The sequence below is a fragment of the Lepidochelys olivacea genome (genome assembly GCF_965140295.1).
Source record: "Lepidochelys olivacea isolate rLepOli2 genome assembly, chromosome: 2".
NCBI lineage: Eukaryota > Metazoa > Chordata > Testudines > Cheloniidae > Lepidochelys > Lepidochelys olivacea.
In genome coordinates, this window is record NC_140412.1 from 11,952,435 (window position 1) to 11,971,243 (window position 18,809).

Genomic DNA, 18,809 nt, shown 5'->3' on the forward strand with positions numbered 1-18,809 from the left:
TGCCTCAATTACAGTTTTGGGTTTCCCATCTAGGATGTATCTTTCTATTTCCTCAGGAACACCCTCTAAGAATTGTTCCATTTGCATTAGGAAGGGCAAATTTACTGGAGATTCAACACTTGCTCCTGATATCCAGGCATCCCAATGTTTTACAATGTGGTAGGCATGTCGGGTAAATGACATGTCTGGTTTCCACCTTAGGGCTCTGAACCTCCGACGAGACTGCTCGGGTGTTATCCCCATTCTGACTCTCGCCTTGGATTTAAACAGTTCATACTTGTTCATGTGTTCTTTAGGCATTTCAGCTGCCACCTCAGCTAAGGGTCCACTGAGCTGCGGCCTCAGCTCTACCATGTATTGGTCAGTAGAGATGTTGTACCCAAGGCAGGCCCTTTCGAAGTTTTCTAAGAAGGCCTCAGTATCATCACCTGCCTTGTAGGTGGGGAACTTTCTGGGATGGGAAGTGGTACCTGGAGAAGGATTGCTAGGGTTTGTTGGTATATTCTGCTGGGCCTTTATCCTCTCCATCTCCTCCACATGCTTCCTCTCTTTTTCCCTCTCCTCCTCCACATGCTTCCTTGCCTCCATTTCCCTCTTGTGGGCAGCCTCTTGGTGTTGTTCTGCCTCCCTTTCTTGTTCCTTCTTCAGCTGCATGAGTTCTATCTGTCTTTCATGTTCCCTTTGTTTTTCCTCAGCCTGAAATTTGGCTAATTCCAGCTGTAGTCGAGCTGAGGATTTGGCCATTCTAACCTCTCTGTTTTTAACTAACTTTACACCCGAGGTTTAGAAATAAACAAACAAAACTTGGCTGTAAAATTTTGCTGTGCTGGAATAGAATACCTATTCTCTGATAGTGATTGTCAGCCTACAGAAAAAGACAATTCCCTTGTCTCTGCTCTGGGCCCAAATTAAAGCAAAAAACCTCCAACTACTTGGAAACCTGCTTACCCAGCCCAAAGAAGAAAAAAATTTCTTTTCAAACCTGTGCTCCTTGTAAAACAAAAAAAAAAATCAAAATCCTAAAAAAAACCCTGCCACTTTTGTCTCCAGGCAAATGGGTAGAGCACACACCCCCTATTTACTTTTAGGAAGAAAAGAAAAAAAAAAAACCTCTGGGTTGGAAGACTGTGAATTTCCCTGCAGGAGTTAAGTACCCTGCCTCCAGGCAAAGAAAACCTGCAATTCACAAGATAATCCCCTTTTGTCTCTGCTTGGCCACAAAGCAGAGAGAAACCAAGCTGCTTTCAGTTTCAAAGCTGCCTTCTGGACTTCCTAAAAATTCCTTTTTAAAATCTGTATTTCTAGTTCAAAAAATCTCAACTGGATCTCAAAATGATTTCAGGTTAATCCCACCACTGTGCCACCATGTCAAGGTTCCTCCCCCACTCTGAACTCTAGGGTACAGATGTGGGGACCTGCATGAAAAACCTCCTAAGCTTATCTTTACCAGCTTAGGTCAAAACTTCCCCAAGGTACAAAATATTACCCCTTGGACAGGCCGCTACCACCACCAAACTAATACTGGTTACTGGGGAAGAGCTGTTTGGACGCGTCCTTCCCCCCAAAATACTTCCCAAAACCTTGCACCCCACTTCCTGGACAAGGTTTGGTAAAAAGCCTCACCAATTTGTCTAGGTGACTACAGACCCAGACCCTTGGATCTTAAGAACAATGAACAATCCTCCCAACACTTGCACCCCCCCTTTCCTGGGAAATGTTGGATAAAAAGCCTCACCAATTTGCATAGGTGACCACAAACCCAAACCCTTGGATCTGAGAACAATGAAAAAGCATTCAGTGTTTTACAAGAAGACTTTTAATAAAAAATAGAAGTAAATAGAAATAAAGAAATCCCCCCTGTAAAATCAGGATGGTATATATCTTACAGGGTAATTAGATTCAAAAACATAGAGAACCCCTCTAGGCAAAACCTTAAGTTACAAAAAAGATACACAGACAGAAATAGTTATTCTATTCAGCACAATTCTTTTCTCAGCCATTTAAAGAAATCATAATCTAACACATACCTAGCTAGATTACTTACTAAAAGTTCTAAGACTCCATTCCTGTTCTGTCCCCGGCCAAGACGACTACAGACAGACACAGACCCTTTGTTTCTCTCCCTCCTCCCAGCTTTTGAAAGTATCTTGTCTCCTCATTGGTCATTTTGGTCAGGTGCCAGCGAGGTTACCTTTAGCTTCTTAACCCTTTACAGGTGAGAGGAGCTTTCCCCTGGCCAGGAGGGATTTCAAAGGGGTTTACCCTTCCCTTTATATTTATGACAGGGGCATTGCTGGCACATGATGGCATATATCACATTGGTGGATGTGCAGGCGAACGAGCCTCTGATAGTGTGGCTGATGTGATTAGGCCCTATGATGGTGTCCCCTGAATAGATATGTGGACACAGTTGGCATCAGGCTTTGTTGCAAGGATAGGTTCCTGGGTTAGTGGTTCTGTTGTGTGGTATGGGTTGCTGGTGAGTATTTGCTTCAGGTTGGGGGGCTGTCTGTAGGCTAGGACTGGCCTGTCTCCCAAGATCTGTGAGAGTGATGGGTCGTCCTTCAGGATAGGTCGTAGATCCTTGATGATGCGTTGGAGAGGTTTCAGTTTGGGGCTAAAGGTAATGGCTAGTGGCGTTCTGTTATTTTTTTTGTTGGGCCTGTCCTGTAGTAGGTGACTTCTGGGTACTCTTCTTGCTCTGTCAATCTGTTTCTTCACTTCAGCAGGTGGGTATTGTAGGTCTAAGAATGCTTGATAGAGATCTTGTAGGTGTTTGTCTCTGTCTGAGCAAATGTGGTTGTATCGTAGAGCTTGGCTGTAGACAATGGATCGTGTGGTGTGGTCAGGGTGAAAGCTGGAGGCAGGTAGGTAGGAATAGCGGTCAGTAGGTTTCCGGTATAGGGTGGTATTTATGTGATCATCGCTTATTAGCACTGTAGCGTCCAGGAAGTGGATCTCTTGTGTGGACTGGTCCAGGCTGAGGTTGATGGTGGGATGGAAATTGTTGAAATCATGGTGGAATTCCTCAAGGGCTTCTTTTCCATGAGTCCAGATGATGAAGATGTCATCAATGTAGTGCAAGTAGAGTAGGGGCCTTATGAGACGAGAGCTGAGGAAGCGCTGTTCTAAGTCAGCCATAAAAATGTTGGCATACTGTGGGGCCATGCGGGTACCCATAGCAGTGCTGCTGATTTAAAGGTATACATTGTCTCCAAATGTGAAATAGTTATGGGTGAAGACAAAGTCACAAAGTTCAGCTGCCAAGTTTGCTGTGACATTATCGGGGATAGTGTTCTTGACGGCTTGTAGTCCATCTTTGTGTGGAATGTTGGTGTAGAGGGCTTCTACATCCATAATGGCCAGGATGGTGTTTTCAGGAAGATCACCGATGGATTGTAGTTTCCTCAGGAAGTCAGTGGTGTCTCGAAGGTAGCTGGGAGTGCTGGTAGCGTAGGGACTAAGGAGGGAGTCTACGTAGCCAGACATTCCTGCTGTCAGGGTGCCAATGCCTGAGATGATGGGGCATCCAGGAATTCCAGGTTTATGGATCTTGGCTAGCAGATAGAATACCCCAAGTCAGAGTTCCAGGGGTGTGTCTGTGCGGATTTGATCTTGTGCTTTTTCAGGGAGTTTCTTGAGCAAATGCTGTAGTTTCTTTTGGTAACCCTCAGTGGGATCAGAGGGTAATGGCTTGTAGAAAGTGGTGTTGGAGAGCTGCCTAGCAGCCTCTTGTTCATATTCCGACCTATTCATGATGACAACAGCACCTCCTTTGTCAGCCTTTTTGATTATGATGTCAGAGTTGTTTCTGAGGCTGTGGATGGCATTGTGTTCTGCATGGCTGAGGTTATGGGGGAAGTGATGCTGCTTTTCCACAATTTCAGCCTGTGCACATCGGCAGACGCACTCTATGTAGAAGTCCAGTCTGTTGTTTCGACCTTCAGAAGGAGTCCACCCAGAATACTTCTTTTTGTAGTCTTGGTAGGAAGGTCTCTGTGAGTTAGTATGTTGTTCGGAGGTGTGTTGGAAATATTCCTTGAGTCAGAGACGTCAAAAATAGGATTCTAGGTCATCACAGAACTGTATCATGTTCATGGGGGTGGAGGGGCAGAAGGAGAGGCCCCGAGGTAGGACAGATTTTTCTGCTGGGCTAAGGGTATAGCTGGATAGATTAACAATATTGCTGGGTGGATTAAGGGAACCACTGTTGTGGCCCCTTGTGGCATGTAGTAGTTTAGATAGTTTAGTGTCCTTTTTCTTTTGTAGAGAAGCAAAGTGTGTGTTGTAAATGGCTTGAGCTGTTGCCAACTGCTGGAAATGGCCCACCTTGATTATCACTACAAAAGGTCCCCCCGCCCTCCCTGCTGGTAATAGCTCACCTTAAGTGATCACTCTCACTACAGTGTGTATGGTAACACCCATTGTTTCATGTTCTCTGTGTATATAAATCTCCCCACTGTATTTTCCACTGAATGCATCCGATGAAGTGAGCTGTAGCTCACAAAAGCTTATGCTCAAATAAATTGGTTAGTCTCTATGGTGCCACAAGTCCTCCTTTTTTTTTTTTTTTTGCGAATACAGACTAACATGGCTTCTACTCTGAAACCTGCCATTGAAGAATGTGGTTGTCTCAAAATTTTCTGACTTCCATTGGGAAAGTCTGAACAAAATATTTCAGCTTGAATCAACATTTGGAAAAAAAAATGTTTCAAAAGGCCAGTTCAAAATTTTAAAAAATGTTCAGAAATGTTGAAACATTTTCATTTGATCAAAAATGTAGAAATTTTTCATTCAGTGTTTCAAAACTGATTTTTTTCAGAACTTTTCGTTGTTCTGTGAATGTTTTTGATATTTTGACTTTAGGTGCATGAGGAACGCTCACAAGAGCCTTAACCACTGTTAAGGTTTGTGTGCACAGTTCCTGTGCAAGGGTAACTGGATGGGAATGCTTCACTTTTTTTATAGCCTCTTTCATGGGATGGTCTCCTCTCACTTTAAAAACATGAATTCAGCCTCTCAAAATTCCTGTGAGGCAGACTTCATCGTCATTTAACAAATGGGGAAACTGAGGCACAGAGCATGGCAGTAAATTGCTTAAGGCCACACAAGAAGTCACACTCGCAAAACTGGGAATAGAACCCAGTTCTCCTGGCTTTGTTCTATGCTCTACTAGATTGCTCTGCCTCCCCTTATCTCTTGATACTATGTAAAGAAAAAGTTATATCAACATAAATTGCTGCATAAAGGAAATCTCATTCCACCATGATAAAGAGATGTGGGTAGCGGTTGTATCCAGATTCAAAGAGGATCGAACTTCCCACATCAGTTACATTAAAAAAACGGAAATAACTCTCTTGCCTTTTAATGCTGAGGCTGGTCAGCCAGGGTATAATTTGTTCTACCTCCCACAAGCTGTAAAGTGTTTTGCAGCTAAGTGACACTCGGAAAGGTGTGAAATGGTTTGGGCCTTTGGAAAAAAAGAAATCAAACAAAATCAAAGTGAAAGACCCTTATAACTCAGTGTCCTCCCCTCTCCCAGATCAGAATTTAAAAGGGACAGCACGGGGAACTGGCTTTTGGAAAGTGGGTTTTGTTCTGTACAATTGAATGATCACTAAAAGTGGTCATCAGTAAAACCAATTTCTACTTTAATCTTGATTATCAGCAACAAGAGATATATAGAAGACATATGGCAGGATCTGATTGGCTTGGGTAAAATGTTAGGGGTAAAATATAGCTGATGTATTACAATTCTTTGTGGCGGTGCCCACTATGGGGTAGGTCCTTTTCACAGATTCAAGAACAGTCTCTGCTTCAGAGTGCTCAGGTTCTAAGAACAGGCAGAAGTCAGGGGAAGGGGAACAACCATAGGCAATTTGTATACAAGTCAAATCGATTTGCTATAAGCATCACAGCAGAAAAGACTTTAAAGGGGACAAGGACATGACAGATTTCTGCAGGTTCTGTGTGTGTGACCATGGCACTTTCTATCTATTGGCTCTGATCAGTTAGGGCAACCAAGCCGGCATACCCCTGGTGGCAATAAATCTGCCAGGAGCAGGAGATGTAGTGGTAAACGACTCCTTTGCTCTAGAGCTGGCAGCGTTGCCCAGAAAGCTGGCTGCAGGGGCTGTCCAGAAGGTGTTCTCATTCAGTGAATCTCCCAGGGAGCCCTGGCAATATAAATTAAAGCTTCCTTCCCCCTGAGGAGGCCTCCGCCAGCATAGTTGTCCCACCAGGGTGCAGTTTTGTAGATTGCACATGCCTGCACCTATGTAGGTGAATCAGTCTTGTGTTTGTGCATAATCAGCCTGCTTTAGGATGTGTCATGATGGTTGTGATAGAAAAAGTTTGCAATTGAATTATTAATAGTACCAATAAGCATGCTTAGAATGTGAAACTCATTGCTACATGGTGTTGTTGAGGCCAAGAACTTGGCAAGATTCAGAGGGGGATTAGATGTTTATGTGGATAGCAAGAATATCCAAAGTTGCCATAGTAAATAAATAATAATAATAATAATAATTAATAAAGACCTTGGGAATGGATATAATACCTTATGCTTCAGGTTTAAGTCAGGCTCTGACTATTAGGGGTTAGGATGAAACTCCCCAGTGGGCAGATATTCCACATCTGCCTTCTGTGGGATTTCTTTCACCATCTTCTGTAGCATCTGGTGCAGGCTACTGTCTTAGACACGGTACAGGACTAGACAGCCCATGAGTCTAATCCAGTCTGGCAGCTCCTATGTTTCCCACTATTTAAATACCTGGTAGAGTTTGTTTTTCATAGAAATCAGAACTAATTTATATTTAGTTCAGAGTGAGCAGAAGCTCAAAGCCACTGAGTAATTGCAATTAAAAAAATATTTTTTTCCTCTCATGCAACCTCCCGCCTCTGCACCTCACAAGACTCCCTTCTTTAACACCTCCTTGCATTCCTGTCTCTGAGCCTTCGTCCACACAGTGCCATGTTGAGGGCTCTCTGCCTTGCTTGTTTGCCACTGCCATCCCCTCTCTTTGTTCAAATTCCTCCGTAAAATGCATCTCTTCTGACAGGCCTTTCAAAAACACTATATAGGAATAATTTTAATTGTGCCCAGCCAAGCAAACTGCAGGTCAGGCTGGTTTCAGCATTCCAACCATCTCAGGCCAGTCCATCACTGACCTCTTCCTCTCTCCTGTCTGCTCACAATGGGCCTAATCCTCCTGTTTCCATGTGTCATTGGCTTCTGCAGGAATGGGATCAACACCTTTGTCTCTGCCTCCAACTCCAAGCTTCCTGCCTTCTTTAATACCAGTCCCTTCACTTCCCATGTTCTAAGTGTCCTTCCACAGTCATCACTGATTGTCTCAACAGTACCTGTTGCTTTATCTCTTTCACTGGGCTGATTTACACTGTTCCTTCTTGGCCTTGATTCTCTCACTAGCATAGCTAGGTGCAAGTTGTCCTGGCTGTGGCCTCTTCCTGACTAGCACAGTCCAGTTTGAGGGGAGCGCTTTCTGGCTGCAGAGACCCGCAGTGCAGGGGAGTCTGTTGGAGCCATGTGCAATTACAACTCTCCTGAGCAGGACTTCTTGCTTAACCTTAGATCATGCCAACTGATGTCGGTATTGCCTAGAGACTCTGCTCCTGGTCTCCCATATGATTGTCAAGTTCTGCACGCACCTCAGGCTCGCTCTGAATAATAATAATGTTATGGTGGTGATGGCCTCATATCTATGCTAGCCTGAGTTGCTGTATAAGGTACAGAACTGCAGCAAGGTCAGTGAGTCTCAACTGATCCCATTCCTGATTACTTTGCCCCCTCTACTGGTAAGATGCTGACAATTTTTCAACTCCCTGTTCTTCCATGTATTCTAAAGTTGTAATTTCATATGCCTGCTACCTTATCTGAAAGGCCGAGTCACCACCAGCGCCTCATCCTTCATTCTCGCTGCTGCCGTCTCCTCTTTTTCCCTCTCTCACCTCTTCCTTCAAAAAGAACAAGTATAACCTTGGTCCGTGACCTGTGATATTGAATAGTAACACTGCTAGGATTTGTTGGCCAAAGTGCTGACTTGTCATTTTTGTTCTTCGGTCTGTCTCCAGTTCCATTTAATTCTTTATACAGGGCACTTCCAAAATATACGCCTCAGCACTCTCTACAAAACCCTGCTGGAAAACTGAAAGTAAATAGAGCTGTGGTGCTAACCAGAGACAGGCAGGCTACATTTGACTTCCCAGTCACTTTTCTTGCCTTTCTTCCCACTTTATTTGTTTAGGCCCCAATCCACCAAAGCTTTTTAACACATGCTTAACTTTAAGCACATGAGCAATCCCATCCTAGGTCTTCAGTGCGTGCTGAAGGGACCCAGTACTGCAATTTTGGGGTATATACACCTTTGACCCCCTCCCTGGTTTGCTCATGGGATGCCCCGTCAGGTCTCAGCCCTCTAGCCGTTACCTCTCTCTCCGAGCAGAGACCCACATCCCTTTCCCTCCTGAGCAGGGGCCTCCCCACCTCTGAAAATCACACTACTTCTTTAGGTGCCTAATTACGGAAGTTGGTGTCTAACTTTAGGCATCTGAGTTTGACAGTGTTGGCCAGCATTCTTACCAGCTCAAGCATATTTAAGTTAAGAGCCAGCATTGGCACAAGAACAAATGGATATCATATGGCGACCAACAAGTTGAGGCTTGAAATTAGACAAAAGTTTCTAACCATCAGAGGAGTGACGTTCTGGGACAGCTTTCCGAGGGGAGCAGTGAAAGCAAAAGACCCTAACTTGTTTCAAGAAGCGCTTGATACCTAACAGAGTGCTAGCAACAATGCTCTGTTTACTGGTGCTGCCGCAGGCTCAGCTGTGAGCAAAGGAATACTTTCTGTTAGCAGATTATGAGCACCTGGGTGGTAATTACTGGGCTAATGATGTAATTGGGAGGATATAAGTAGAAGAAATAGGAAGCAAGAGGAAGCTTAGAGGGAGAGCTCAAAAGGTGAGCTGTGAGGGTACAGGGAAAGCTCAGGTTAGAAGATGCCACTGTTCTGTTCTGTTCTGTTCTGTGTGTAAAAGTGCAGAGGAATAAGATACATGTGGTGAAAGGAAAGCAACCTGGATGTGTTTAGGACTGTGAGGTGACAGAAACAGGCTAGATAGTGTGGCACACCACGTAGCTGAGGAAATGCCCTGTGATAATAAGTTAATGGGGGATGGTCTGATGAGGTTGCTTACAATGGCATATGGCCCTCCGCGACTGCTATTAGCAAATATCCCCAAAGGCTAATGTTGGGACACTAGCTGGGGCAGGCTCTGAGTTACTACAGAGAATTCTTTCCCAGATGTCTGGTTGGTGGGTCTCAGCCACATGCTCAGGGTCTAACTGATTGCCATATTTGGGGTCAGGAAGGAGTTTTCCCCCAGGTCAGATTGGCAGAGACCCTGGGGTTTTTTGCCTTCCTCTGCAGTGTAGGGCACGGGTCACTTGTTGGTTTGGACTAGAGTAAATGGTCGATTCTCTGTAACTGAAAGTCTTTACATCAAGATTTGAAGCCTTCAGTAACTCAGCCGGAGGTTAGGGGTGTATTACAGGAGTGGGTGGGTGAGGTTCAGTGGCCTGCAATGTGCAGGTGGCCAGACTACATGATTATAATGTTGCCTTCAGCCTTTGAGCCTGTGAGCAAATCTCATTGCTACAGTGAGGGTTATAATGTCGGAAATATTTTCCCAAGGGAAGTGGTGTAATGCCTATTACCTGAGCCAGTTAAAACCAGACTGGCCAAAGCAATTGCTGCTATACTGCAGGCAATCGAGCGTGGGCACAGTTGAAAAGATAGGGCATTTCCATCTCCAACTTGTTTAACACACTGAGACCACTTTGTACACCATTTTTGTGTTGACAATTTACTACTCAAATGACAGGGCCAATGGGCAAAACTGCAGGTGTGGAGTTTTTGTTTTAAAATATCGGACCTATTGTATCAGGTCTAGTCATTTGAAGGCATATAGGTAGAATCACATTTTTAAAAAATCCAGCTAACCCTGTCTCATTCATTATTTATTTCAGAAATCTGGTGTTGGAGGTAAACTACTTGCTCCTTAGCTTCTCTTTGAAACAACCTTAATCGGGATTAAATTAGGTTTACTGTGGCTAGAATGTTTCACTGGACAGTCTCTGCCTTGTGAGATAGCCTTGATTGCCTGAGCCTCACTCATTTCTTGCATCAGGGACAGGTCTGGAGTTCACCTTGCAGGGAGAGTAGTTAGTGGCTTAAGAGGCTGCCTGTGCAAAGCTGGTGATTCTGTTCTGCTCATGAATACAGGCTTCCAGGGAGCTCACTTCTGGCATCTGTCCTCTTTTTTCAAATAAGGGTCGGTGTTGCGTGTGATTAGAATCAGCTATAGGGAGCAGAACACCCTGTGCCCAGTGGAAGATTGCTCCTTTCACGCTCTAGATGGGATGTCACTGGGTTTGATAAAACATTTTTCTTTCTTTCTTTCCTTGCAGGGTCCAATCGGGCCTCCTGGTGTTGCTGGCCCTCCTGGTGCTCCAGTAAGGAAACATGCTTACGTTTTTCTTTGTTTGGTTGTAAAAGGTCAGAAACGGCATTCTGAAGTAACTAAGGCTCAGGCCCGCTTCCGTAGACTTCAGTGGGAGCTTTGCCCTTGGCTTCAGTGGGAGTCAGATCAGGCCTTTGGCTAGGACATATTCATGCTCACGCTTCCTCATTCTGAAGCACTGGTTGACTTCATGTGATGGCTCCTCTGCACTTACTCCTGGCGAAGTTCTGTGCAACTGCACGTGCACAGAAGCACGTCCCCCTGAAGAGTCTCGTTGCTTCCCGACAGAAAAATGGGTTCTGTGGGGAATCAAAGAGCAGCTGCATCAGTGCTCACTCACCTCTCCCCGGCAGCATGGGCCCATCTGTTCGGGCACCCAAAGCAGCCGGGGGAGAGGTAAGTCAAGGGTGGGGTGGGGGGGAGAGGAGACCGGGGATGCCATGGTCACCCGGGGACTTCAGTCCCAGCTGCATGATGAGGGGAGGGAAGAGAAGGAGGATGAGGGATCAGTTCCCTCTCGCTCTCCCCTGCACGGAGCAGCCAGGGCTGGGTCAGATCAACCCCTAGAAACCTTCCCCAGGTGCAGGAAGCTCTGCACAATGGGGCACTGGGGGATTGGCCGGGGAGTCTGGGTGCAGGGAGTGAGTCTTGGCAGGAGGGGTTTGGTGCAGGGGGGGGAGGGGGGAGAATCCAAATGCACAGGGGTTGGGCAGATGGGGAGCAGCTCCCTGTACAGTGACCCTTTCCCGACCTCCTGGCCCCATCACTCCTCAGCCTACGGGAGGGAGGAGTCACTGTAAAGGGAGCAGCTCCCCGTCCTCCCAACCCCTGTGCATCTGGACTCCTCTCCTCACAAACCCCCCTCCAAGCCTCACCTGCGTCTGCATCTGGAACCCCTCCGTTGAACCCCCACAGCAGCGGGAACCCCTCGTACCCAGAACCCCCCACCAAACCTCACCCTGACAAGCCTCACGCCCTGCATGAGGAGCCCCTGCCCCCAAACCTCCACCTCCCTGAGCCTCACCACCTGCATCAGGAGCCCCCTACACTTACACCCCCACTCCACTGAGCCCCAATGAGATGCACCCTGACCCCCACCCCACCAAGCCCCACTCCCCCACACTGAATCCCCCACACGTAGACAACCCCCCCCGCTGAGCCCTAACCACCTTCACCTAGACTCTCCTGCAGAGTCCCATTCCCCCTGCACCCAGAGCCCCAAACAAGCTCCTGTGTATCCAGATCCCACCCCCAGGACCTCCAGACATGCTGCCCACACCCAGATTGTGCCACACAGAACCTTGGTACTCTTGAGGAAATTCTGCATCAAAAAATTAAAAATTTTAAAATTCTGCAAAATTCTGCATACTTTTATTTTGTCAAAATAACACAGTAACAATATAATCACACCATTTTCAATTATTTTGGTATTTTATTTCAAAATACTTGTCAGCAAATAGTTGTATTTTGACTAATAAAATTATACAGAATTTTGCAGAATTTTAAAATATTGTGCGCAGACTTTTTTATTTGGGGGGGCTGAATCCCCTCAGGCATATATACACCCACTTTTACAACTACTCCTAGTTCCCAAAGTAGAAACAGGCCTTTGTGAGGGGGCAAGTTGTGCTGATCTATCTGAGCGGAAGTCGGTAAACTGTAGTAGCGGAATGTCACTGCATTGCAAAGGCCTGAATGCTAACAGTTCCCTACTGTGGTTTTGTTTCTAGGGATTGCCTGGAGAAATTGGTGTTTCTGGTAAAACTGGACTGCCAGGACCAGCTGTAAGTTCTGAATTGCTGCTTTCATTTCCATCTTCTATGACTGTGCATGTCTAACTCACACCCTCTTTCTAGTAGCTTATCCACATAAAAGGTTAATGAGTCTGGTACAGTTGGAGACTTCCTTCTCATGCACTAGAGACTTATACTTTTAGCAAGAGAAATCCTGGATTCAAACACCTCTGCTGGCTGAAGCAAGAATCTGTCATACACGTACTTTGGGATTTCAGTACAAGAATACATTCAGGCAATCCTTTTTTTTATTACTCCCCCCAAATTATTGCAACATGCAGTTCTTTAAAACCACAAGCTTTCCAAACCAGGCATGTGAACTGAAGCAAAATCTCCATCTTAGAACAGCAAAGCAATTTCCTTTGGGTGTTTAATGCCAGGGCAGATCAACTAGGATATAATTGGCTTTAATAGGCACTCCCACAATTTGTGAGGTTCTTCAGTGGCTGTGTTAAGACAAGATTCTTTCCTACCTTTCTAATACATTAGACAATCATTGTCATGATGATTCTGCTAACTGGTGCTTTCACGTCGATTTGATAGATTGTATGGTTAATAAATTGCTGACACTTAAAGAAGGAGACAGACTATTTTATCCTTGGAGGCAGAAGAAAGTGGGAACCGATGAGTAAAGATACCATCTCCAAACTTATTTAAGAACCAATTTATTTATAGTCTCTAAGGTGCTTGCTGTTCTTTTTCTGCAGCAACAGTGACATCCAGTGGCCATTTACCAAGACTGGTTTATTGGATAGGAGATGCCTCATTGGCCTAGGGAACACAGGATGTTTTCCTGTGATTCAGATGGAAAATAGAACAGAAATGTAAAAACTCAGCAAAGAAACAATGGGGCTGATTCTGCTTGTTCTTAAAACCAGCATAAAAGAGAGCACAATGAGGTCATATGTATCTCCTATCAGCTGGATGCTAAAAGAGTCCTGGTTTAAAATGGTCTGAACGTAAGTGGTCTCCCACAGCTGATAATTTTCTCTTGTTTAGGGATCACCTGGCAAGGATGGATTAAATGGTCTTCCTGGACTTCCAGGCCAAAAGGCAAGTGGCACAGGATATCTCAACTTAACACTATTCTCTGACTGATCTTACTCTGTGGACAGAGTGCCAAACTCCTCCATGCTAGATTCTCATCCATTCCACTTCAGTGAGCCAGCAGGTGCAGCTTCAGGGCAAATCAGCTGAAGCTCCTGTATTGAATTTGGCACAGGGTGTATTCAGCCGCAGGGTGTATTCAGTGCAACCTGGAACTGGGGTACAGCTGAGCCCTCTGGCATACCAACCTATGCTCCATCTCACACTGTGATGCTGTGACAAGCTGTCAGCCTCTCCAAGTATTGCACTTACACAGCCATCAACAGGCAGGGACACACCCAGCTGAGTTACATGAGTGCTTCTCCATAGCCACTCATGAACTAACAATAGAGAGGCTCCAGCCAAAACCCACAGCTCCCCAGCCTAGGACCCCAGGGCTGTACCATCCTGTCCTGGTCAGAAGCCTGACCAGTGTAAGTTTATTACCCAGTCCACCCCACCCTCAAAGTGGAGAGAGTATGCACCCGCTTTTATACACTGAACAGATTTCTCAAGCACTTCAGCCAAAAGGCACTGTTTAAGGTAAAATATAACACAGATGTATTAACTACAGAAAGATAGATTTTAAGTGATTATAAGTAGTAAGCATATAGATCAAAGTTGGTTACCTTAGAAATAAAAGTAAAATCACAATCTGAGTTCTATAAACTAGACAGGATTTGAATCAAGTAATGTCTCACCCTGATGGTATAGTTCCTTCATACACAAGCTGGGATTTGCCTTTCCAGCCTGGGACCACCTCCCCAGTTCAGGCTTTGTTCTCCAGACTTTTTTTCAAGTGATGAGTTTTGGTGGGAGAAAGGCCAAGTGATGATGTCACTTCCCTTTTTATAGTTTCTTACAGCTTGCTGGAAAGATCCTTGGCTATGACATGAGTCAAGCAGTCTCCATTGTCTACATGCTATCTCTGAGAAGTCTTTATAGTATACAGCTTCTAGGATAGTCGTTGGAAGTGTGGACTCCTTTAACAGGCCATCAGCATGTCTGGCTCCTCCATTGTTGCACCTGAAAGGCTGGTTTTGGGTGTTCCGAAGCTCACAACATACTTCAGTAACACACACATAGCAAAACATAGCAAATGTGGCAGGCGACCAGCTTGGCTTAACAGAGAAATCTTTGGTGAGCTTAACACAAAAATGAAGCTTACAAGAAGTGGAAACTTGAACAGATGACTAGGGAGGAGTATAAAAATATTGCTTGAGCATGCAGAGGTGTAATGAGGAAGGCCGAAACACAATTGGAGTTGCAGCTAGCAAGGGATGTGAAGAGTAACAAGAAGGGTTTCTACAGGTATGTTAGCAACAAGAAGAAGGTCAGGGAAAGTGTGAGACCCTTACTGAATGGGAGAGGCAACACAGTGACAGATGATGCAGGAAAAGCTGAAGTACTCAATGTTTTTTTTGCCTTGGTGTTAACAGACAAGGGCAGCTCCCAGACTGCTGCACTGGGCAGCATAGTATGCAGAGGAGGTAAGCAGCCATCAGTGGTGAAGGAACAGGTTAAGGACTATTTAGAAAAGCTGGACATGCACAAGTCCATGGGGCCGGATCCAATGCACCCAAGGGTGCTGAGGGAGTTGGCTGATGTGACTGCAGAGCCGTTGGCCATTATCTTTGAAAACTTGTGGTGATCAGGGGAGGTCCCAGATGATTGGAAAAAAGCAAATGTAGTGCCCATCTTTAAAAAAGGGAAGAAGGAGAATCGGGGAACTACAGACCGGTCAGCCTCACCTCAGTCCCTGGAAAAATCATGGAGCAGGTCCTCAAGGAATCCATTTTGAAGCACTTGGAGGAGAGGAAGGTAATCAGGAACAGTCAACATGGATTCACCAAGGGCAAGTCATGCCTGACCAGCCTGATTGCCTTCTATGATGAGATAACTGGCTCTGTGGATATGGGGAAAGCGGTGAACGTGATATACCTTGACTTTAGCAAAACTTTTGACACAGTCTCCCACAGTATTCTTGCCAGCAAGTTAAAGAAGTATGGATTGGATGAATGGACTATAAGGTGGATATAAAGCTAGCTAGATCTTTGGGATCAACAGCTCAATGTCTAGTTGGCAGCCGGTATCAAGCAAAGTGCCCCAAGGGTCGGTCCTGGGGCCGTTTTTGTTCAACATCTTCATTAATGATCTGGACAACGGGATGGACTGCATCCTCACAAGTTTGTGGATGACGCTAAATTGGGGGGAGAGGTAGATATGCTGCAGGGTAGGGATAGGGTTCAGAGTGACCTAGACAAATTGGAGGATTGGGCCAAAAGAAATCTGATGAGATTCAAGAAGGACAAGTGCAGAGTGCGAAAATGACCTGGATATTACAGTGGAAGAGAAGCTGGATATGAGTCAACAGGGTGCCCTTGTTACCAACAAAGCTAATGGCATATTGGGCTGTATTAGTAGGAGCATTGCCAGAAGATCGAGGGAAGTGATTATTCTCCTCTATGCAGCACTGGTGAGGCCACATCTCGAGTATTGCGTCCATTTTTGGGCCCCCCCCCACTACAGAAAGGATGTAGACAAATTGGAGAGAGTCCAGAGGAGGGCAACAAACATGATTAGGGGTCTGGAACACATGACTTCTGAGGAGAGGCTGAGGGAACTGGGGTTATTTAGTCTGCAGAAGAGAAGAATGAGGAGGGATTTCATAGCAGCCTTCAACTACCTGATGGGGGATTCCAAAGAGGATGGAGCTTGGCTGTTCTCACTGGTGGCAGATGACAGAACAAGGAGCAGTGGTCTCAAGTTGCGGTGGGGGAGGTCTAGGTTGGATATTAGGAAAAACTATTTCAGTAGGAGGGTGGTGAAGCACTGGAATGGGTTACCTGGGGAGGAGGTGGAATCTCCATCCTTAGAGGTTTTTAAGGCCCGGCTTGACAAAGCCCTGGCTGGGATGATTTAGTTGGGGTTGGTCCTGCTTTGAGCAGGGGGTTGGACTAGATGACCTCCTGAGGTATCTTTCAACCCTCATCTTCTACAATTCTATGAAAATGTCATAACTTCCCATACAATGAGAGTACATATGATCCAACCGGATATTAATATTCAACAGATCAAGCCTTGTAAAATGATACAAGCCATACTTTGTACAAAACATATTGTAATTATATGACAGTGGTGAATATGGGGGTTTCAGGGTGCTGCTTTGAAGCACAGAGTGCCACAGTCCCATGAACAGCAGGAGAGAGAATGACTTTCTCATCACCTCTCCTTAATCTAAATTTGCCTCCTTCTACTGTTTGCTGGCAAAGAGGCTGATGCAGAACTGCTAAGTACAGTTACAAATCTTGCCAGAGGCCACAGGGGGATTGTATCTCAGTACCAGTGTCATGCCCGAGTCCAGTTCAGACTCTCTTCTCAGGGCACAATTATTCAGACACCCAAAGCCCACGAGTAACACCCAGCAAATGCGGGCTGAAGTCCCCACAGGTTTTGCCCTTGCCTGTCCCAGCCACTGGAAAGAGAACACACCCTTCCTTTAACTCTCCTGCTGGATCACATGACAGCCAGGCAGCTTTGAACCGTGTCCTGGTTGTGGTATCCTCTCACAGGGATTAAGTGCAACAGGAACAAAATACAATAAATACTGCTCAGAATGATAGGTTTAAAAACCAGCATCCTTCCCTACATGGCAATCCAGGCGGAGAAGAGGTGTGTGTCCTGCTTTGATGGGAGAAGTGTTCTCACTTGAGTCACCATCAGTCCTTACTGGAGCATTAAGGAAAAAGGCTCTGTGATGGCTCTAAGCAGCTCTCCTTCTCCACTGGAGTTAGGTGGCAGCATTATGAATGGTGAAGCCAGGAGCAAACTTGGACTGCTGGTGGCAGTTCCTACACCTCTTGTGCCTGCAGCTGCCAGCCTGTGTTAAAGGATGAGAAAACCTGCTTTACAGTGATAGACTCAAGGAGCTCCATCTATTCAGCTGAACACAGAGAAGGTTAAGGGACAACTTAGTCACAGTCTATAAGTACATTCATGGGGAACAAATATTTAATAACACGCTCTTCAGTCTAGCAGGAAAAGGTATAACACAGTCCAGTGGCTGGAAGCTGAAGCTAGACAAATTCAGGCAGGAAGTAAGGAACACAGTTGCCAACTTTCATGCGGTAAATAAGCACCCCGACTTTCACAATAAGCCCAAAATCAAGCTAATCCCATTTCAAAACAAGGCCAAAACAAGCCAATCCCTAAGAATGCCAACACTCTATGTGGCTAGATCCTCCCAGCATGCAGTCTGGGACTGCGGTGGGCCCGCTGTGCACTCCTGACTCTTTCCCAGCCTTGCCCCTGCTTGCCAGGAGCCGATCAAAAAGAAGCAACAAGCCAAACAAACAACAACCTACAAGCAATTTTTTTTCCGCAGGTTTGGCATGTCCGGTAAGGAGTGAATTTTTGACGATGAACTACTCTTGCACAACGGCTTGAGGTTGTTCACAGAAGGAATTTGGTCCTATGTTATTCCAGAATGGAATCTAATGACCTTTGGGGTTTTGTATACACATTTGTCAAGAGTGGACAAGGCATCTCAGGAAACAAACAAAGCGTGTGTACACACACCCACACACGGAATTACTGGAGATCTGAACCCCCCCGGCTTCCTGCTCAGACAGTTGTCTGCACATTTACTGCACCCCTGGAGAGTTGTTCTGTTAATGTCCATTTGTGTTCCTTTCAGGGAGAACAAGGAGAGAGGGGAGAGGAAGGTTTTCCTGGGAAAGCTGGTCCCAAGGTAAGGAATTCCAATTCATAGAGCTCTTTGTAAGCATGAATTGAATCTGCCAGAGCCCGATTTTGATTTCATTTATATCAGTGTAAGCAGGTGTAGCCCTGCTGACGTTGATGGCCTTACATTTGTGTAACACTGGTGTAAGGGAAAGGAGAAGCAGGTCCCTGTCCCTCTGTGCAGTTAATTCTGCCACAAGGTGCCATCGTACATAGACATGGACCCAACTAGGACTCAGGATCTGACACTGACGTTTTAGGAGGTTGGCTCGGGTGTATTGGATCCTGCTGCTCCCTGTGGGCCATGTAGGGGGACCCATTTCTAGATCTGGGTTGGAGAAGGAGGAAGGAACTCCTATGAAACATCTGTTTTGCTGTACGGTGATATGGGGTGTAACATCTTGATTATCAGGCAGTGTTAAGGGGCATTGGTTCCCTGTAATACTAAAGCTGTGCTTTTGTCTTTCCAGGGTGAGAGGGGAGATCACGGTCCACCTGGTCTAGCTGGTGAGAAGGTGAGCAGGCAAAATTGTCTTAGCAGTGCATAGGAACCAGACCTGGGACTAAATCGTTCCATCAGCAACTAGATAAAATAATTTTGGTTTGACTCTGACTGAAGACTGAATTAGCCGTGTTTGGAATG

At 45.6% G+C, this 18,809-nt stretch overlaps 1 protein-coding gene across 1 annotated transcript in view; it reads left to right on the forward strand.

Annotated features, from left to right (window-relative positions):
- The window catches only part of COL22A1 (collagen type XXII alpha 1 chain), a 333,446-nt gene that overhangs the window by 237,177 nt on the left and 77,460 nt on the right, over positions 1–18,809 (forward strand). Inside the window, exons 24-28 of the mRNA XM_084619138.1 lie at positions 10,492–10,536; positions 12,275–12,328; positions 13,337–13,390; positions 18,120–18,173; positions 18,637–18,681. Coding sequence (XP_084475264.1) covers positions 10,492–10,536; positions 12,275–12,328; positions 13,337–13,390; positions 18,120–18,173; positions 18,637–18,681 — 252 coding nt within the window. The remainder of the gene's footprint in view (positions 1–10,491; positions 10,537–12,274; positions 12,329–13,336; positions 13,391–18,119; positions 18,174–18,636; positions 18,682–18,809) is intronic.